Raw genomic sequence first — 23641 nt, 5'->3', positions numbered from 1 at the left:
GTATGTTGTGTCTTACGGAAATAATTGCATATGTGTTTATGTACCCATCTAATAAATGTCTTAAAATATTATATGAAAATATGCTTGTATGTATGTCTGTAGTATCTTACGAAGAAAATAAAAAACCTTAAAAAAGCAACAACAAAAAATAAATAAATATTGTTTACATTATGGAAAAGCAAAAAAGGTCATTTGGGTAAAAATATGTGAAGCATACAATTAAAGACACATTTTTAATAATATAAACTTTTGACACCCGCGGGGACATCACAACGTTTCCCATGAAAGTGTTATCGGGATGAGTTTGTATAACAACGCAAGTTTTTTTATATAAAACGTCATGATATGCTAGTGTATCCTTTTTGTTTTCTTTTTTTAGTTGACTTGCTATATACATGTAATCAGTGCAAACAATTAAAAAATTTATACAGCAGAAAACAATCACTTTACTCAAGCAATAGACAATATTCGGATTTCGGAACTGGGATACAAACAAAACCTTTATTGCTATTATGTCACATAAATATTGGCATTTTGAAAATATTTTTTATGCAACTGTACTTTGAATGGCGTGTTCCGAGTAACAACTAGATGCAAAGACTAGCCTTCATGTGTATATGTTATTCACTATTGAAATGAATACTTAAATGTCTACCTTTTTGGCCAATATATAACGTTTCTGATGTGGAAGTCCAATTGCTTTATCACGGCCGTTAATCACGCGCACCACCTCTTTTTTGAGATGCATTAATAAATGAGCCAATGCAACTTCCGAGGTGGCGCTCAGGCCCGGATGTTTTGAAAGTTCATGGATGATTTGACAGGGTAATTAGGTTTTATATCGTTTTTTAAACATATTTCGCATATTTTTTTTTTCAAATCGGGCAATGTAGTGCGATTCAGCAAAGATTAATTCATCCAAAAATGTACAATTTAATTTTCAACCCATTTTAAAACGTAATCTAGAACCTTTATAAGTTGTGGCATGGTGGAGTTTTAAAAAGTATTTCGACGAGTTTTTCCTGTTTGACGAGCACATTTTTACCCAATTAGATTGCTAATGACATCAAACAATTGCGTACAACATACATTCGATGCTGCATTCACAATAATATTGGCTTCTTGTCGGCGAGGATAATTTTGCATTTTTCCAAAAGAGATGGAGCCGATGCTAAGGAGATGGCGATAATGATATGAGGCGGCATCAATGTAGGATGTATCAATTAACAGTCGTATCGCAATTGCATTATCACATGATGTACATTCGATCGATAATGTTATTTGTTGTATTTAATCTATTTTTCAACGTTCATACGAATTCTAAAATGCCACAACTTATAAAGGTCCTCACGTTTCCAAATGGGTTTTTGATTGTATGTTTCTATACATCTTAGGATGAATTTACAATCGCTGGATCGCACTACATTGCTCTATTTTTAAAATTAATGCGAAATATGTTGAAATAACACATAAATCCTAATCATCCTGGTAAGTAATCCGTTAAATTTCAAAACATCCATTCCTGAGCGCCACCTCGGAAGTAGCATTGGCTCATTTATTAATGCATCTCAAAAAGAGGTGGCGCGCGTAATTAACGGCCGTGTTTATGAACAAGAGCAGTTTTTTTCGCGTTACACACCAATGATTCAAAAAGTTTTTCAATTCTAAAGTGATCTTTTAACAACAATGTTCTTGAACTACAGTCAGATCTTATAGTTACTAATTTGCTAAATGCTCCTCTGAAAACCGGGATTACTGAATGTTTTCAATTTAAAAAGAGTAATTGATCAATGTTAATTTTAATCATTGAACAATAAGGTGATATCATGAAAGAATAAGAAGCAACGTATATACTACAGTCAATCTTGTGATTGCGACCACTTGAATTAAGCGACTTTTGTCTTCTGCGACCAGCGACCGCTGATTTTAGTGTATTTTGATGCCCAAGTCTTGATTTAAACGACCGCTTTAATGTAAGAGTGGTAAATCTGTTGATCGTTCAGGGACAAGTCAGTGTTGATTGTTTATCTAAGCCGATAACATGACCGATTAAACCTTTGTTTTAATTTCACACCAGCCATTTTCCTTTGTCACGATGACCGGTTCTGACCGGTGTTAATGCTGACTGCGTATCAATTTTTGGCGTCGAATAATACAATGAGGTATTGCCAACAGTCTACGGGTTTAAGAGTGCACTATCTGGGACGTTAAGTGACAAATTTGATCGCCTATTTTATTGCAGAAACAATGCGCCGACGCGACAAACATTTTCACATTGTTCTCGAGAGGTGTAAAAAATAAACTCTTAATCGGTGACATGTAGCGAAATATGTTCATAAAAAAATGTAATTTTTATGATGCTAATTAGTTTGTGTAAGCAAATTTTCCAATCAGGCGTGTTTATTTAGTTTTCAATCAAGGTGTTATAATAGTTCCCTATGTACCATAATCGAGTCAGATATATATAAGCTTACATGCAGAAATTAAAATGTCAAAACGGATGGTATTAACGTTAAATGAGAAAGATCGGGTATTGGAAGTGTCGAAGAGTAAAAGTGCACGTAAGTTTAATCGCGAATGAGTTTGGAGTCGAAAAAACCCATTCTCCGTGCAAACCATTTACATTGTATTTAGAATTAGAGAGAACAAATACAACTTATTTTAAGTAAAAAAATTGTTTTATTAATTTGATTTATATTTAGATTCATTTGATTACAAAAGCTGAAATTGCTGTGTCAAAAGGAAATAATCCTACATCTGGATTTTAAATCAAAGGTCGGCATTCATCCCAAACGGCCTTTTTTATTTAAAGACCATTTTATTAAGAGTCCACTTTTGGTTACTCCCTTTTGTGGTCTCTAAATACAAGATTGACTGCATATACATACCAAGGATCTCAACTTGTTTGGATGCAGTATATTATTTGAGTCGTGTTCTGAGAAAACTGGGCATAATGCATGTGCGTAAAGTGTCATCCCAGATTAGCCTGTGCAGTCCGCACAGGCTAATCAGGGACGACACTTTCCGCATAAACATGATTTTCGGTAAGGAGGGACTTCCTTGAAACTAAAAATACCATTAACGCGGAAAGTGTCGTCCCTGATTAGCCGGTGCCGACTGCACAGGATAATCTGGGACGACACTTTACACACATGCATCATGCCCAGTTTTCTCAGAAAACGACTCATTTTAAAGAAAATGCGAATGAAATAACAGTTAGTAAATACTTTAACTTACCAGAAAAGTAGTCCACATATTTAACGTAAATAAAAGTTAGTATGATAATGAAATCATCCTTATAATGAATACGTTGAAATAACTTAAAAACACACTTAATTGGAATCGTTGTATTTATTGTAGTTTATACGTTGTATAAGTTTACACCAATAAATACCAAAACTATGTTAAGTTCAACAAATCCCAATTCAAGCAATGTGCACACATCTATGTTTAATGTATTGAGATAATAAATCTGATTACTAATATCTTGTTCGCTCGTATACGTGTATATTGTCCGATATTGATAGCGACTGGTGATACTGGAAGTCATTGTGATTTGATTGTGTCATCCTACATAAGTTTTACACTGCATCGAACACCGATTGGATACATATTCCCAGTAAAACAAAACTTTTTCGAACTTTTGTTTTGAAAATCAAAGTGTAGATCTACACGCATATACATACTACATTTTAACACAACGGAAATTAGGATTAAAAAAGGAATCGTCACGTTACCCTTGATTATTTTTCGCCAGGCATTTCTAAAATGTTCATTTTAGAAAAGGTAATAAAGACGGATAGTTTTTTAAGTGCCGGCGAAACTTCATGTAAGCGCGTAACGTCATATGCTCAAAAACGTTGCGTTGTATGTTATTTTGAAAGCGATTGTTCTAGTAGAAATCATTTTTGAAGACGCTGGAACAGCATCGTCTAAGGTATGATTACCATAAAAAAATCTTCACAATGGCGACCTATGTAAAAGACCGAGCCAGTCCGATTGAGATAACTCGATTTTTCTAATCGAAATACCCCGACCTCGTTGATTTTCATTGATAACATTCTCCTAGCAGAGTTGTCGTTCGTGTTTCAACATTCAACAATGGCCGCCCCCATGAGAGTCTCGAGTCAAAACTTTCTTACTGCATAAATTGGCTTGTTTCGCTATTTAGAAGCTGTCATTTGTGATATATGAATTATTTATTCACTAAATCTCCGCTAATGACAACAATGGATGGAATTCGAAGGATATTTTCGATGTGAATGGATCACTTTATACAACAATGGCTTCGCCCATGAGAGACTTGATAACACTCGTGTCAAAACTTTCTTACAGCTTTAATCGGCTTGTTTCGCTATTTTGTAATGCAACAATAAATGGAATTTGAAGGATATATTCAATGTGAATGAAGCACTTTCTGGATCTCGACAGCTTGACAAGGCAAAACTGGCATACTGATGATACTGGTATTTTTAGTTATCAATTTAAGTCACATTTTGCTTAATAAATTTTGTTCGAGCATTTTGCGACTTATTGAATGGCTATGGGGATTTGCATATCACCAAGCTGTCCTGAAATACAACATTGATTACAAACTCTTTACTCAAATTACTGGTTTGTATGAATTCTTTCTTCTTCTTTCTATTTAAGTAGTTGATATCATTATAGTCCAAATAATTAGACGTAATTTATCGTTTAGTCCATGTATATCGACCTCATATTTATAGGAGTAGATATTATGTTAAAGGGGCCTTTTCACAGATTTTGACATGTTTTGAAGTTAGTCATTAAATGCTTTATAATTGATAAATGTAAACATTGGATCTTAAAAGCTCCAGTTAAAAATCCAGAATAAATTTAAAAAAAAAGTAGTCCGCTGCAGGGCTCGAACCAGTGACCCCCTTAGTCCTGGAGTAAAAACGCATTAGCCTGCTCGACTATACTGCCAAGTATAAATGGTTGACGAATTTTATACCTAATATAAGCAATCTTCGTATTTTCACACAATTAAACAACAATAACATAACTTTCCAAATTTTTCAAACGTTTCGCGTTGCAACGCTTTGTAATTTTTAAATCGTTAAAAGATGGATATTATGGCTATATTAGACCATGGTAAATGTTCAGTAATACTGTTTCCTAAAAATAACATAACTAAAACAAAAATTTGCGAATCCGATACAGCTTTTTTCAATTTTTGTCAATTTACCAATACGTGAAAAGATCCCTTTAAAGTTAAATGGACTGTATTCCAGTAAAAGAGACATTAAAGCGATTGTGGCCAGTTTAAATCCAGTTCAGCCCGCAGTTGCTTGAAAGCTGTTTGCTTAAGAGCGGTACAATGACAAATAGTTTAATTGGATACTGATAAGACTGCCCTTTTCCTGTGACCTGGCTAATTAAATTCAGAAGCCTGGTAACAGTTTAACGTTAATGTTACCAATGTGTCAGACCAGGGCCTGGATTTTGAAATCTAGGACATGAATGGTCAGAAGATGTCATTTAAGATTATACATTTTTTCAAACACATACAAACGCATACAAATACAAAAAGTAAAATGCACTAAGTCAAAAAGCATTTGACTTCGGCTGGTGCCTTGGCACACCAGGTGTTTCGGTTGCAATAGTTTGATGGACTCACTACTTGGATGTGTAGTTACATTATTTACAGTATATCAAACAGTATTTAGCATGAACCAATGTTTTTTTCAAACATAAATATTTGACGTAAAATGCTTGAAGGAATAATATTTAAGGTTTAAGAAGGCATTTTTTTCTTTGTTTTAAAGGATATCTTTGAAAATTATATTTTTTATGAATTTTTTGGCAACAAGGGATAACGCATTTAAAAAAAATGTAATTAATTTTCTGACAAAAAACTGGTACCATGAGTAGCATGAAACAATATTTTTTTTAAAACATTTGTAATTGATGAAAAATGATTGCAAAAATAATATCTAGAGTCTAATAAAGCATTTTTTATTCTATTTTAATAGGTTACTCTGAAAATTTTATTTTTCATGATTTTTTTTTTAAACAAGGGGTTATGAAATTTAAAAAATGTTACTGGATTTTTAGACCACAACTGGTACTATGATAATACTATGATGCACTTCGTCAAAACATTTATAATTATATTGTTTTATTCTTGAAAATGTATTTCCCCTATTCACTAAAAATAACACTTTTGATCAGAAAATTCATATAAAATGATGTTTACTTTTATTTTCAAGAAGCATAATGCCTCTATTTAGTTGTATTCAGCCACAAGTTCTTGTCAGCCACTTAAGGGTTATATGTTGCCTTTCTTTTACTAAATGCAAAATAATTCTAGACTTTGAGACATTCATAAAATATTTTATGTCTTTACAACACCGACAGGCTAATAAATTTATATATCAAGTACTTCCATACTAACAGGACCATTCTAGGCGGGCAACCTACATGTAGCAACCTTGATTTGTTTATATCTTCCTATCAATCTGTTATATGTGTTATGAATCATTTGTTCGGAGAACATTTAATGTTTGATTTAACTTTTAAATAATTCAATGTTCAAAGTGATATTGTTATTGATCGATAAACCAACATACTGATTAATATGGAATATTTTATTAATTATTTGCTTTTTATCTTACATGAGAAATATTTGCCTAAATGTTTTTAAAACTATAAAGAAATCTATTAATAATTGACGACGTTTATAAAAAAAACATTTATGAAATGGAAGTTTAAAGATAAAAATAAATAATGCAAGTTTTATCAGATATTCGTAATAACTTCCAATATAATTGAGTGTCTGAGCAATAAGGATGAATGATTATATCGGATAAAACGAACACTTGTCTACACTTGAATTATGATTTATTTTTTAATATTGTATGCACTTTAGTTTAGCCTTTATGCGTTTTTATAAGCATTTATAGACAGTGTCCCTCCCCAAAATCAAGGAATTATTACTTGTCATTCATTTGTGTAATGGTATACAATAATTTTGTGGTAAAATATTTGAGAAAAACATTAAAAACGAAACTTGTCAGTGATGAAATTTTCAATTTGGTTATGGAAATTACCGATCGTCGGTTTCCGAAAAACAATACGTCACGGTTTCCAAAAATATGATGGTTGTGCCCAAAGATTTTGGTGTTAATGAACATTACTGGTTTATATTTTAATAATTTCGATTCTCATTTGATTAATAGGTTATTTCAAGGCTGATAAACTTGAAATGTGCAAGCTATTCTTTCGTTTTGCTTATGTCTGTCGATACATCTGTACAATCGGTAATTTCCGTAACCACTCGTTAAATTGTAGCAGACACAAGTTTAAATAAAAACAAATGTTTTACACTAATATTCTACCTCTTTCTTGCTAAAAACTAATGCATGAATGATTTAAAAGTAATATTGCATCGTTTTCAGCCAGGAACACTGTCTATGACCGCGAAAAAACAACAACAAACTTTTTGATTTATGATATATACTTTATAAATAGCTTGCATGCGGCATGGCATTGCATTTTCCGCAAGATAAATATCTCGAATTTATTTATTGGATGATTTCGGACTGTTTCATCCAATCAGAAAATAGCTTTTAAACGTAATTTAGACCCATTTTGAGCGAGATAATTAAGTACCACGTTTTATACACTGCCAAATTGTGACATAACAAGTTGCCTCCCTTGTTGGTTCATGCTACTGTATTATTAAGCCCCCCTTCGAAGAAGAGAGGGTATATTGTTTTGCACATGTCGGTCCGTATGTCCGCTCACCAAATAGTTTCGGAATGATAACTCAAGAATGCTTATGCCTAGGATCATGAAACTTCATGTGTAGATTGATCATGACTCGAAGACGACCCAGATTGATTTTGAGGTCACTAGGTCAAAGAGCAAGGTCACGGTGACCTGAAATAGTAAAATGGTTTCCTGATGATAACTAAAGAACGCTTATGCCTAGGATCATGAAACTTCATGTGTAGATTGATTATGACTCGATGATGACAACTATTGATTTTGAGGTCACTAGGTCAAAGGTCAAGGCCATGGTGAACCGAAATAGTAAAACGGTTTTCGGATGATAACTCAAGAACGCTTATGCCTAGGATCATGAAACTTCATAGGTTCATTGATCATGACTCGCAGATGAACCCTATTGATTTTCAGGTCACTAGGTCAGAGGTCAAGGTCACGGTGACCCGAATAAGTAAAATGGTTTCCGGATGATAACTCAAGAACGCTTATGCCTAGGATCATGCAAATTCATAGATATATTGACCATGACTCGCAGATGACCCTTTTTGAGGTCACTAGGTCAAAGGTCAAGGTCACGGTGACCTAAAATAGTAAAATGGTTTCCGGATGATACCTCAACAACGTTTATGCCGAGGATCATGAAACTTCATAGGTACATTGATCATGACTCGCAGATGACCCCTTATGATTTTCAGGTCAATAGGTCAAAGGTCAAGGTCACAGTGACTCAACTTTGAAAAATGGTTTCCGGATGATAACTCAAGAATGCTTACGCCAATGATCATGAAACTTCTTAGGTACATTGATCATTTTCGCAGATGACCCTTATTGATTTTCAAGTCACTAGGTCAAAGGTCAAGGTCACGGTGACTTGACACAGTTAAATGGTTTCCGGATCATAACACAAGAAAGCTTACACCTGGGATCATGAAACTTCATAGGTACATTGATCATGACTCGCAGATGACACCTATTGATTTCCAGGTCACTAGGTCAAAGGTCAAGGTCTCAGTGCATTAAAACGTATTCACACAATGGCTGCCACTACAACTGACAGCCCATATGGGGGCATGTATGTTTTACAAACAGCCCTTGTTTCAAAAATGTTTCCATGTAGTATACTTATATTGGTATTTACAAAATTGATGCATATGAATGATAGACTTTATTGAAATCATTTTAATGATACTGAAATCATGACAGTGAATTAATACTGATAATTATTTAATACATTTTGCTTGATACAATCATGTACATCTATATCAAATGAGATCATACTGTAACCTCAGTGATGAATTTCAGTGAATTAAATTAAATCCAAAATATAAGTAATCCTATATCTCTCCCGCAGCGCGCACACCTAAACATCCTGCTGTTTACCTATCCAGATCCAGATAAAAAGATATGATACATAATTATGTATCATATTGTTCAGAGGGGATGATTTTACCTCTGTTGTATCAATGTATTGTTTTACTTCTTTAATCAGTGTGTTTAAAGATATATAAACATAGCTCCGGGGCCTTTGCTTCAGGCAATGAATATTTCATATCCTGATCTCTTTTTCTAATGGATATTTTAACTAGTTCCTACATTCAATACAGTCAAATATATGTTAAGTAGTATCTGTACACATTGGTTGATTGAATTTGTACATCAAATATTATTTTTTAATTGTTTTAAAAAGATATAGTTCAAATGTTCATACTAGATTAATTTAGAACCTTAGTCATGTCACGGAGATCTAGAGTGTGTGGTCATGTGGTAATTAAAACATTTTTAAATAAAACCACTTTTATATGGAGTCCTGACCAGATCTCAAATGCATACCCCTTTTCTCTGTCACCCTGGTCATCTCCTATCAAATTGGCAAATTATATGCAGAACCGTTCTTTATACACAATGGTTGAATGAAAAAATTGACATCCTTTTCACATGGAAATTTCACTTTGACAGTCATGGAAAAAGAGCCTGCACAACACAGATCAAAAAGACTTTTTTATTTGTGGATAATCCCATATCTTGAAACTCTATGTGCATAATTATCTCAAGTCTTCATGAAAACAGGACAGCAAAAATGTCCTTAATTGACCTGGCTATAGTAATCAGATTATTATAAGCTCAATTAGTCTATTTATGTCATATGCTTTGTGTGTTGTAAACATACACACAATATTGCAGGTACATGATAGCAATTAATAATAACAAAGACATCCATACTATAAAGGTCAATGGCAAAGCCTGTGAGAAAAATTTCGCATTGAGTGTAATCACACAACGTGCTCATGGTGAGCTATTGTGATCGCTTTATGGCCGTCGTGAGCCGTCAACATTTGCCTGGTTAACACTGTGGTTGCCACGTTTATATTCCAATCTTCATAAAATTTGGCCAGAATATAAGCCTCAATGATATCTTGGATCAGATCAAAAATGGTTACAATTGGTTGAAAAACATGGCTGCCAGGCCGAGGGGGTGGGGCATTTTCCTTATATTGCTATGGTAAAACATTGTTAACACTCGAGAGGTCACATTTATTTTCCGATCTTCATGAATTTTGGTCACAATATTTGTCCCAATAATATCTTGTTATCTCAGGTGAGCGACTTTGGGACTTTCAGGCCCTCTTGTTTGTTCATCTTACCATTTGAAGAAAAGATATCATTGCACAGATGTCTTTTACTTTTACTTTTAGAATGTGTTACGTGCATTTATTATGTGGCTTGTTCGGGGTATATTGTTAAGCACATGTCGGTCAGTCGGTCCGTCCACCAGATGGTTTCCGGATGATAACTCAAGAACGCTTAGGCCTAGGTACATAAATCAAGACTGGCAGATGAACCCTATTGATTTTCAGGTCACTAGATAAAATGGGCAGGTCACAGTGACTAGAATGTTTAGGCCTAGGATCATGAAAATACATAGGTACATTGATCATGACTCGCAGATGAACCCTATTGATGTTCAGGTCATTAGGTCAAAGGTCAAGGTCACAGTGAGTCAAAACAGTTTAATGATTCCCGGATGATAACTCAAGAATGCTTACGTCTAGGATCATGAAACTTCAGAGGTACATTGATCATGACTTGCAGATTACCCCTATTGATGTTTAGGTCACTAGGTCAAAGGTCAAGGTCAAAGTGACTTTAAACAGTAAAATAGTATCCGGATGATAACGCAAAAATGCTTACGCCTAGGACCATTTAACTTCATAGATACATTGGTCATGACTGGTATGTAACCCTTATTGATTTTCAGGTCACTTGGTCAAAGGTCAAGGTCACAGTGACTCATAACAGTAAAAAGGTTTCCTGGTGATAACTCAAGAATAATAAGGCCTAGGATCATGAAACTTCATAGGTAAATTGATCATGACTGGCAGATGATCCCTATCGATTTTCAGATCACTAGGTCAAAGGTCAAGGTCACAGTGACAAAAATGTATTCACACAATGGCTACCACTACAACTGACAGCCCATATGGGAGGCATGCATGTTTTACAAACAGCCCTTGTTTGTCTTATGTTGGTAAATGTTCATCTCGGTCAATTCTAGGTTAAGTTTGAAAGTAGGTCATATGTGGTCCAAACTAAGTCAACAAACCAATTCACAGAAAAGGTTAGTGAACACTCCAGAGGTCACATTTTCTTCCAGATCTTCAGGAAAATTGGACAGAATGTTAACTCGATGAAATAAAATTTCAGTTTGAAAGTTGGTAGTTTAACAAAAAATAGGTCATTAGGTCAAAATATAGAAAACTTCCTTTACCTTTCTACAGGTCACATTATCGTCCTGATTTTCATAAAAATTGCTTACAATGTCCATCTTAATCAAATCAAAAGATGAATTTGCAAGTTGGTCATGTGCAGGCTAAAGCTAGGTTACAACTGAGTCAAATCATACACATACAAGTTTTTGACACTATAGAAGGAGTTTTGGGTGAGCGATACAGGGCTATCTTGTTTTAGAACAGCCTGTAGTAAGAAAGGGAAGGTATTGCATTTGTTTCAAAAGTAACATTTTATTGTTATTCGAAGTAACTGAGCAATTATATGATGCCATAGTTTTGGTTATTTTGCTCACTTGTTATGATGTGACAAGGTTAGCTTTTGTTATCACTCTTTGTCTGTTGTAATTTATCTAAAGTTTATTGTGAACACATATGTTATCATTTTACAATGTTTAAATTTGGCAGTCACCGCTTTGCCAGATTCTTATAAAACTAGTCATCTCTATGTCATTTTGGGTGTCATATTCTATAAAAAAATTAGGGCACTATGTCAAATATAAGAAAAGGTCTGTTAATACTTTAGTGGTCACATTCTCTCTCTGATCCACTTGTAAATTGGTTAGAACATTAATTAAATGTTTTCAAAGTCAAGTTTAAAAGTAGCATACTAGTATTCAACATTTAGGTCACAAGGTCTAGTCTCAATGATTAACAGGTCACGTTCCAAAGTGGGTCATGTGCTTCCAAGCATTTGATCAATAACTAAAATCATTAAAATCTGTGTTAACACTTACCTTTTTCTACCTGATCTTCATGGCAGTTGATCAGAATGGCTTTCTAAAAGTTGTAGTCTTGGATGATATATTCCTCAACCTATAATCTACGACAATCTTTTGAGAAGAAAAATAAATTTGACTATTATTATACCCAATCATACTGTGATTTGGGGCTAGCACAGGAATTTTCAATTATGTTTTCTCGAAAAATAATGGGTTAGCATATTGTTGCTGTTTTATCCAGTTGTCTGGACCGTTACTCCCAAAAGAATTGTAAGTTCAAATATGAGATATTTAGGAAATTAAATCTCATTGAAGGGAGTGCAGTGTCCAAGAACGAAAACGATTGCACCACAACCATTAAATATTGACATGCGGATGTTTGACAAGCAATAGAAATTACACAATTGCGGTGATGTAGATTAACTTAAATGGATGCTTATTTATTTTATGCTTTTCGGTGATTTATACAAAAATATCAGTGAAATAAACTGGTATTTCACTGTTTTAAACAGTGAAAAATGACAGTGAAAATATCGATATTTTTCGCTGTTCTTCTGGGAAAATCGATATTCCACCGAATCCAACAAATATCCTCTATATATCCATTCTCTTCAAAAGCATCGTCTAACCAGTACTTTCAGTACTTTGATTAGTAGAAAGGTCAAACTGCACGATTGAAAATATATTATTTAATGTCTTATTATTTTGAAATGCTTTTTATTCTGACAAATATTGATTTAATGAATATTGATTAATAATGTACGAGTAGTTATTGATTTGAGCGTCTGTATTTCCTGATATGCCTTAATTTGTACTTTTATTTATGTGATTGCTTTAATTGCTTTATAATTGTTAATTTTAATTAATTATTCTTATGTACAGAAGGGCTGAATTCGCACCTTGTGACTACCCTAGTTCCCACAAACAGTAGCTTGATGTTCAACAATCAAATAATCCAGACAATCGACGTAAAGTTAAATTGAACCTGTGGAAAAAGATAATTTTATACAAGGGTAGTACTAGAATTGTATGCTTCTTTTACGCTTAAATCCGTGCGTCAACGTGCTTGTGGAGTATGCATCATTAATTCACTCAGTTCGAGTCACTGGCGCTAAAGGCGACGAATATACAAAAATGTACTAAATGTCAGGGAGCAAAGTATGTGCGCACCGGGTCAATATTCATTTCGACAAGACGACAACTAAAGGTTACGCATGCGCAATTAATTTCCTTCAATATTACATATACAATAGTTGAAGTTTGATAACAATTTTTGCCATGACCAAGCGTTTCAGTACTTTATCATCATACATCATTGGAAAGATAAATGCATATTCTTTATTAAAAAAAATGCATGCCGTCAAATTATATGTGCTGTAACTCAAAATATTTACCTTAGAATAGGCACACCAGTTTTGACAGATGTGGATGCGACCATTTTGGGCTCAAATAGTATAACCTACTTTCAAAGCCGGGAACCATCAACAGAAAAAGTATAGCACAAAAATGGCTTTTTTTCTTATTGCTTACAAATATACCTTCAAATTAATACCAAAAACAACCATGTGCAATGTATTTTACAAATCCTATGCAGCATGCACTAAACGATGTGTGCTAAGTATCAATTTGACTGTATGTAACCCTGCAAACAGGAGTTCCGGATTGGGGTTATGTGACCTTAAAGAGAACCCAACCCTTTCTGATTTCAATAAAACCATATTTTTTTATAAGTATGATGTATTTTCAGAAAGAATATCGAGTAAGGTCAATCTCAAATGAAGCTTTAATGGAAAAACAAGGCATTGGAAATAACACATGCAAATGCATTTTTAGTTGGAAATTAAGAGCAGAAAATACTTTTTGGGTACATGTTGAAAACATAGTTTTAATCCAATATAAGCATGGCTTTGAGTTTCCTAATGCATAGAAGGTGACATATATGAGAAAAGAGTTAACAACACTCTTCAGCAGTATTCTAAATTGAACAAAATGGTACTTTAGGATCTTTCGAGCATTTTTTTCACGCATTTTTGGGGGTGATTTTGAGATTTTAGTAGCATTGAAGATGTCATTTGTCCCCAGAAAAGTTTTTTTTTTACATATGCATTAACAGACATTCATTTCTGGCATCTACAGACACAAATCTGGCCCCAAAGTGTCAATAACGGGTGTTCATACACAGTCTGATGTGACACTAGAGCCTGCAGGGCAGGTGTGAAATCCTTCATGGCCAGTGTTCAGTACTCCCCAGACTGTCTCAGCTACTCTCTGCAGTGCAATCTGTGATTTTTTCTCACACAATAAACTGTGTAGGTTGCTTTATTAAGTAATAGAGTCAGTAACTTTGCGGCTGTCTAAGCGAAAAGCTCATTTACGAAAAGCTGGGTTCAAAAAGGGGACTGCAAGTCAAAAAAGTTTCAAACTGTAGCTTTTCCTACTGTTGCTGACAATAAGTATGTCAGGTTGGAAAAGAAACCCTTTGAGAGTAGAGTACACATCAGTAACAATGTACTAACCTTTAAAGATACTGATGGTACGGACACAACAGTGTCAGCGTTGCGACCCCGACCGAATGCGTCTAATGTAGTTGACGAGTATAGTGGCTGTTGTGACGAGTCACTTCATCCAGACTTGTGTACCAATAAGTTGATGGTTCACGCTAAGGTCCAGGCTCTTTTTAATTCTGCCTTCAAAAAACATAGACATGATAAGCCGAACTGTGAGGGGCATCTGAATTTTGATGCCGCTTACTCAGTTAGGTGGGGTCTAGGTTGGCGTGAGCGGCTAAAATGTACAAAGTGTTCATACATGAGCGATTATCACAATCTGTATGAGGAGGTTGAGAATAAAAAAGGTCCGGGTAGGCGTGCCGCAAAGGTTAACATTGGCCTTCAGCTTGGTCTCTGTACTACACCAATTAGTAATACAGGTGTGCGCAGAATTTTTAATAATGCAAACATCATAGCCCCAAACCAGGCCGCCATGCAAATAATAAGTAATAAAGTAAATGAAACGATACAAAGTGTCAATATAAGGGACATGCATGAGCAAAGAGTCACTCTTGTAAAAGAAAATGCCATGATAGGTAAAAAAAAATGCCCAAACTGTAAATGTGGAGCGTGACTCTTGCTACAATAACCCTATGTTCAATTCTGATTCAACCCCATTTCAGGCGGGGGTCCATTGCGACAACCACATTTTGTGAAAATAACACTAAAAGCAAAAAAAAGGGGTACACATTTACCAATAAACTTTGCACGATCGGAGCTAGATTGCGAAACAAGGGGAACAATGTTGTTTGCCCTAATCATAAGGGTCATTGCTCGGCAAACATGTCAGAGTCAGATCCAATAGGTGACGAAGGTAGATGGTCTGAAATTGTGGCCCGTAACATATCAAATGAGGTTCAAGTTACTGGTTATACTGGTGATGGTGACTCCAGGAGTCATGCAGGGGTGAGCAAAGCAAGTGAACACACAAATCTACACTTTAAAGACATAAGGCACTAGGGAAATTCACTGAAGCGTGCTGTGTACGCAGCCAACTTAAGTTCAAATATGTTCAAAGGGTCGTCAAACGCAAACCTAAAGAATCGCTTTGCTCTGTCAATTAAACAGCGGTGTATAGCAGAGTTGAAAATGGCCCACAAATTTTATAACGGAGACCTAAACAAAATTAAACAATCTATGCCAAAGGTAGCCGATGCAATTGTTGCTTGCTTTGGCGGGTATTGTGGTGAGCCCTGCAAAGCATCTAGCTTAGTTTGCTGCGGTAACTATAGACAGGCAAAAAACTATATGCCCATGACTGTAAAACTAAGAATGACAGAGGGTGACAAGGTGTTGCTTTTAAAAAGCATGGACATCATGCTGTCTCCCATAGCCCTTGATAAAACAAAATTATTGACATCTACGCAAAAGTGTGAGGCCGTGAATCGATCCTACCAAGCTGTAAACCCAAAAATTATCACTAACCCAAGGAACTTTGCGGGAAGGATTCATGGCAAGGTTCTTAAACTTAACAATGGGTATGCAGTATCAGTGCTGCTAAAAACCAAATCACTGGGGGCAACTCTCACAAAAGGTTCTTCGGTCATACGTCAAATAAGGAAGACCGATGCCATATCAAAAAAGCCAAACAATGATGTTATCCAAAAACGCAAAATTACTAGGTATGCGGCACGACAGCGCCGTTACCATTTACATGAACGCTTGCATTACAATAAAGGTCTCACTGACACTGTACATGTTATGAAAGGTGTCGGGCAGTTACAAGACCACAATTACGTATAATATAATACGTCGGCCACATATACATATAAAGTAATTATTGCATCCGAAATGTTAGTTAACATGCCAACGAGTTACTTATGTTGTCATTTGCTGCCTTGTGTTTTTATGCATCAATACATGGAAAAAAGTTATTTAATGCCAACTTTGTATCAATTAAACACATGATTACAAAAAACAAATGGTGTTAAATAGGATTAGTTTAGTTTGCAAAGAAAAAAATGGCTAACTTTTAGACAAGGCAGGCAGGGTGGTCGACATGACCAGTGCATCTGCCGCTTTGGGCGCAAACTTTTCGAGCATTATTGACCGGGACTTGAAGTTGTTTGCAGACGTTTTATACCTTTTTTTTTTTACTTCGAAATGGACTTGGTCGCGGTTGAGTCGCCACTTTATTCGCCCGTCCCCATTAAATATACTATATGTTATTTATTGTGCGGGTTGATATACATTTGATGTCAGTCTTTCCGTCCGAACAAGAATGTCTCCGAACTTGATCTTATGAACTTACGATCCGAGGTGGATGAAACTTTATGCAGAATGCTGACCATGTGTCGGAGATGGGCATATTATCAAGTCGTTCCGATAGGATGATTTTTGGTGAGTTTTTTTTTTTTCGTTGACGATCTTACTAACTAACGATTCGAATTAGATTGGCATTAGTAAGCTAAGCGCGCGCTTATTATTTAGTTGCTATGCCCATTTTCGGGGAGTTATTGCCCTTAAAATTCAAATTCGACATTTTAATTGTTGTGCGACATAAATGCCAAAGTCGAAGCCATTTTATGATGGTTTATTAGCAGCAAACCATCCATTGACGAAGCGCAGCATCCAGCAATTTTACTGTATCATTTTCTCACGTTTGTCATAAACAGTCCTTAAAATAAACATGTTATATTGCAATTGAAGAGTTCAATTGTAATACGAAGAGCGGGATTAAAAACAAATGGCCTACTGGCATTCGAAACTTTTGCCCTCGGACTCTAAGGCTACCGTCCCAACCACTTGGTTACCCGAACTTATTTTGCATTATGCGTCTGTTACTTTATGTAAATGGTTCTTATGTCGTATGAACCTGAAACGATAAAACTAAGCTAACACTACACCGTTCTTATGGGAAACTAATTTTTAATTAATGAAAACGTTGACATGTCCAGTTCATTACAAAACAGCTTAGAACTTAATAATCAAAGATGCTTTCCTATTGATGTATTTCTAAAATTAATTTTGCAATTAAACTTGTGCCGTAAAAGTCTTTTCTAGTTAACATTCGAGAAATTCATTTATTAAAAAAAAAATTTCATGGTGTAGGCTTATGTCTTAATAAACAACGATTGTATGGTATTGCCTTATTACAAGTTATTGCATAATTCACCCAGACGACTTCCCGAAATACTGTGATCCGATAGGCAAAAATGTTATTTATTTATAATGCTATTTCGTTAATTAGCTTAACTTTTCATGTTCTTACATACTACCGTCTAGCGTATAATGGGTATTTAACCATTCACTGACTGTTTGTGTCAAATCAGTAAATCAGTACACGCTTGACAACCGTGCAGATAGGCTTCACAATTTCTTGTTGTCGCGGGCGAGGCGCGTTTTAGGGTCCCGCATGTATCTTGTTTAAAAGAATATTTCGAGAACTCGAACGGGGTGTTTGTGTTGAGGATTTTACAGCAAACATTAATCTTAATTTAAAAATAATGGACGTGTGTACATTATTGTGTTTCATCGACTATGTTACAAACTTTACAAAATATCAATATGTGTTCCTTTTTGATTAGGACATGCATTTTCTTTGTAGACCACATTTTATATGAGAAATTAATTTCTACATGCATAACTGGGATTAATATAGTTCAATCAAACAATTAAAGCAAAGCTAGTTTTAAACGTGTGAGTTTTAGTATAAGGTTATTTTATGGGTGAAAGATGACGCATGCCTGAAGTTTCTTGGATTGTGACGGTTTACGATTTTGATGCTGTCAGAATTTAACCAATATACAAATTCATATCCTTAATCATTGATTCGAGTACTAATATAATATAAACAATTAACTTTCACTTTCAAGTATTTATATAATCGACCAATTCAGAAATATAGATCCGATCTGTTGACTATTATTAAACTATTAACTACATAAATACAGATAATGGAAGGAATGAAGTGATCTAATTAAAATATTTCCAACATTTAATACTGATCCTAGAACAGACAAATGGCTGCTGCTGGACAACCCGCTGCCGATTGTTGGGATATTCTTCATGTACTTGTTTGTACCAGAATTATATCCCTTTGTTACTATGTGTTTGTTAGCGTTTATTTCCATTTTTCTCTGTCATTCTTTTGAAACGTCTTTTGAAAACTTCATTATTTCAGCTTTTCATTTTCGCCTACCAATCCGGTTAAAGTCTGAAATGTCAACCTGTGGATTACTCCAACAGCCCTCTTGCATTAAGAGTAGGTTTGTAGATTAACACTGGCATGTAAAAAAATATTGTAAAATATATGTGTAGAATTTAACTAGTAATACGCATTTTCGTGTAAGAACAACAAAGGAATAATCCTCATAAACAATGCAGGATAGAAATATTCGAAAATGGTCAATAGTTGCAACACAAAAATAATCTTAAACATGTTACTTTTGAATGATAACATATTTAAGATCAAAACAGTTTGCCACCAATGGACAATTATGTAATGTCTTTAACTCTAACTCCCGCATGATTGGCGTAGAGAATTTTTTTCTTTTCGCGGACTTCCCGATGTAAATAGGGTTTTTTGTTTTGTTATTGAACGTGTTTTCACGGACTTTCAGATGGCCAGCTTGTGCTGGTGGTTCTTCTTTTCCAAGGTCATCGAGCTTCTTGACACGGTAAGACCTCCACCCTTTAGACAGTAACACCCCAGACAAATAGCATGACATTTGTTTCGTGTTTCAATTACTAGTATGAGAGGGAACCGGTTGTGTGTCTGTGATTCACGTCTCAGGGGTTTCCCTGGCCTTACAAAAGTTGTCGCCACTGTAAAGGGGGCCTTTTCACGTTTTGGTAAATTGACAAAATGAAAAAAATGTTTCAGAATCGCAAATTTTCGTTGCAGTTGATAGTTAACCATGCTCTAAAATACCCATTATATGCCTCTTTTGACGATTTAAAAACCTGAAAATTATAAAGCGTTGCAACGCGAAACTATTGAATAATTTTGCGAGTTCTGTTGTTGTCGTTTGTTATTTTGTGATACAACGAGGATTGTTTATATAAATAATAAAATACATTGCTCTTTGTATGAGCTTGGATGGCCGAGTGGTCTTAGCTATAGACTTTTACTCCAGGGGTCAGTGGTACGAGCCCAGTTACTTTTTTCTGTCTTTAATTTTATTCTTGATTTTTTTACTGGAACTTTTTAGAACCAATTTTTTATATTTTTTCATATTAAGCATTTAATGACAAACTTCAATGCATGCCAAAATCTGTAAAACGGCCCCTTTAAAGTAACTTTTATGAAGTTTAACGACTGCTGACTGGTAAGTGTTTTGCCTACATGGTCGTTTTATTCAATAATTGATCCCAAAAGTTATTCTATTTCTATAGAAATAAAGAAAAAAGAAAACTTTTGAGCAACATTTTATCACAAATGATTCAGACATTAAATGTATGCAAGAAACAGAATATTATTGTCTTGTTCTTGGAAGACTTCATGGCTGTTACTCTGCTTTGATGTGGTAGTCTAAACATAAGCAGAAAAAGTATGTGACCAAACTTGAAATGTAAAAATAACATTTTGCAACGTATTTCTCTTCATGTTTTGCCATTTGGAAGCGTTCTCAAGTTTTTCAATTAAATCAGTGCCAAAAGCATGCTTTGAGGTTGAAAGAAAGTATGTTAAATCATGATTGCAAGTGAATAAAAAGTATTGTATCTAAATACATTAAAATTGAAAGCAAACTGTTATAAACCCAAACATTATTTACACCAAGTATGAAAAAAATAATTTAACTTTTAAAGATATACTTTCATATGAACCAATCTTGCTGTGCAATGTTATTTGTAATTGATGTTACTAGTGGCTATTACGTAAATGTTGAAATATTGTTTACATCTGTAAACGAACATCGTATAGTGTCAGTATTTGCGTTAACTGCGATGTTTTACGTAAGTTACAAGAACTGTACTTCCAACCGTGTGTGACTTTCGTAGATGCATAAATTAAATATCGTCAAAGTTATTAATACACCACTGTTTTTTAAACTACAATTTTCACGTAATCGACGGATTTTCACAACAATAACTTGCAGTCTGTCCTAATCATTTTCAGACTTATGACTTTAGAACTGACCGCTGTGTTATGGTTTTACTGGATTTCCATATTTCAGCGTTTTTGTTGCTCTGTTGAACTCGTCTGTTCGCGTGTTCATGTACACTTACTACGGACGGGCTGCCATCGGCCCACACATGCAGAAATTCTTCTGGTGGAAACGCTATCTCACCAAAATGCAACTGGTAACACAATATGTTTTATCCCTTATACTATTTTCGATTGTTATGCTATTTTATAAAGCCAGCCCAAGACATAAATTCAAAAAGTTGAGCGCTGATACACTACAGAACGTTAGGACTGCAATATATTCAGTAATTCATGATACGGGCAAATTTTTCAAAGATAACTGATTCTCCATAAATACTTTTTGATTTTTTTTTTATATTTTATTGGTGACAACCTTTGAACGATGCAATCATATTCAACAATTTACGACTAAGCACAAAATGAAAAACATACCATGAATACAATTAATCAAATATACGTCTGATGCGACTGCTTCTATCTTCATATTGACGTCACTTCTCTCCCCTACTGAATTAAATTGAAGGCAGTGAAACAGGGGAGGTCACTGTAAAATTGCTCGTTTTTAATTTGCGTTATTATTGGCTCTAGCGATCGTCACACTCACTCTAAGACCAGCAATAATTATATATCAAGTGTATATCAACTATTAGAAACTGTTGATGCTTTTGTTTCAGACACAATTTGTATTGTTTCTCATTCACTGCGACTTCCCTAGCGGGTTCATGATTGCGGTGTTCCTATACGCTCTGTCGCTCATTGCCTTTTTGGTAACTTCTATTACCACGCCTACAGCAGCAAGAAGGAAAAGAAGAAGCGAAGTTAATGAATCATTTGTTGTTAGATGTAAATGATGTTTGGACAAGACCAAAAATAAGTTGTTCGTTCCCACCCACATCACTCAAAAATAAGATATTTTTATTATATGCCTTTCTTTTCCCACTTAAATTGGGAAGTTAAATGACAGATTTCTTCCAAATATATTTGTGCCTTATTTTACTTTTACTTTGTTAACATTGATTTTGTGAATATGATCGAATGTTTTTGTAGCAAAAACTAAACCTATACTAGCAAAAATGTTTAAAGGGTCAGTTACAAAAATTGGGGTCAGTTGGGTTAATGGAAATAAACATCTGTTCTAGGCCTTATTATAAAGGTTTTACAATTGGAACGAATGTTGATTGATATTGGTAACATAAGAGGTGTTGTGAACTTGCTCAGTGTTAGCCCTAGTGATCATGTTCATTTATCATGCCTTCGCTAGACACAGTTAGTTACAAAATAAATCATTCGATATGGTCACATTGTTGCATTCCTAGTTATAAACGTGCCTGCAAGGAAACACAATTATATGTGGCCGCCATACTTTTGGACGAGTATTAAGTTTTTTACAATGCCCATGTGTGTGTATGTGTGTGTGTGCGCTAGGGTCCGTATGGGTGCGCGTGTGCGTGTGTTTTTATATGTATAATTAAGCATTGACGTGTCCGGCTCATAACTATGTCATTCTTGAAGGGATTCCTAGATACATTGTCACACATTTCTAGACGACTGGTCGCTCGCTGGAAGGTCAATATGACAATGAGGTATCACAACAGTATGTAACAGCAGTTTAAAATATACATACCTTGTATTTTATATTCGCCCATCTCTTAATGGGACGTATTATGAGAACACCATTTGATGGTGAATCATAAACAAACTTTCTGTAAATGTCGATAACCCGCCAATTTTCAGAGCGCACTTCAGAGAAATCGCCACATTATACAACAATTGCTAAATTCTTCGTTTCTGCTCTTGAACATGTTCAGTTTTCATGGAATCTTCACCAAACTTTGTGGAAATGTTTGGTGACATAAATTGGAGGCGAAGTTTAATTACCAGTCAATTCGAACCAGGAACTTGAGAGTGCCATTCGTTTCCGCTCTCTAACTCTTACAGTGTTCGTCGAATCTTCATCCAATTTTCTCGAAACTTTTGTTGACATTACACTGAGGCCAATTTCGAAAACCGCCATTTCGCAAAAAGTTCTTCAGAGTTATTGACCTTTAAAAAAGGAAATTGCCATTTACTCTCTCTTTATAATACAGTTGTCATCGAATGTATACGACATTTTTTTAAATGTTTGTTTTCATAATATTGAAGCCAAGTTCTATAACCAGAGTCATCGCCCCACCGCATGCACCAGACGATTACATTTGACATAATACACATGTACTTTTCATACACTGTCAAAATTAACCGGACTTTTCCGTTTTATGGATTATTATGCCGTTATGAAGTAGTACGAAAAAGTCAGCAAAATTATGTTGCATTCTTGAAAAAAACAACAAAAAAAAACAAATTGGTAACCATATTTTGTCATCAGAAATGTATTTTCGTGCAATTCAAGACTTAGTTATTTAATTACTGTTTTTAATTACTCTCGTATGGCATGTTATGACTACATATAATTATATGGTATACTTAAGGTAACAGTGTGCTAAATGATTGAGATGTTCAATGATATACTCTCTAAAAACTCTTGCTGATTTACTGGAATACATGATTGCTGTTAACGACTCTCGGTTTTTATGGTTTTCTCGACCCGTGGGAAAGCATTATTGATCACTCATCATTGATTACTTTTTTAAGATTGGAGTCTACAGCAGGAAACTTAGGCGAAAACTGTTACCATGGTTATACAATTATTCTTCGAATGTTATGTAATTTGTCTACAATCCCTGAACTCCTCTTTAATTATGA

The 23641-nt window shown here is 34.8% G+C and overlaps 2 protein-coding genes across 21 annotated transcripts in view; one reads left to right on the top strand and one right to left on the bottom strand.

Annotated features, from left to right (window-relative positions):
- LOC127867551 (uncharacterized) overlaps positions 1-3469 on the bottom strand; it is an 83336-nt gene extending 79867 nt beyond the window's left edge. For 16 of the 20 annotated variants that reach the window (XR_008043548.1, XR_008043549.1, XR_008043550.1 and 13 more), the window contains exon 1: positions 3238-3469. Coding sequence is in view for 14 of the 20 variants with exons in the window: in XM_052408812.1 (XP_052264772.1) it covers positions 3238-3255 (18 nt within the window). In the remaining 6 variants the exon portion in view is untranslated. The remainder of the gene's footprint in view (positions 1-3237) is intronic. The other 4 variants (XM_052408805.1, XM_052408806.1, XR_008043547.1 and 1 more) reach the window with 3 other exon arrangements.
- Positions 1-21781, top strand: part of LOC127867554 (elongation of very long chain fatty acids protein 4-like) — a 74461-nt gene extending 52680 nt beyond the window's left edge. The window contains exon 7 of the mRNA XM_052408823.1: positions 21574-21781. Within this exon, the coding sequence (XP_052264783.1) occupies positions 21574-21750 (177 nt within the window). The 3' untranslated portion in view covers positions 21751-21781. The remainder of the gene's footprint in view (positions 1-21573) is intronic.
- Positions 21782-23641: the final 1860 nt, after the last annotated feature.

Source organism: Dreissena polymorpha, chromosome 2 (genome assembly GCF_020536995.1).
Source record: "Dreissena polymorpha isolate Duluth1 chromosome 2, UMN_Dpol_1.0, whole genome shotgun sequence".
Lineage (NCBI taxonomy): Eukaryota > Metazoa > Mollusca > Bivalvia > Myida > Dreissenidae > Dreissena > Dreissena polymorpha.
Note: the sequence above shows the minus strand (reverse complement) of the source record. Positions and strands in the feature narration are given on the sequence as shown.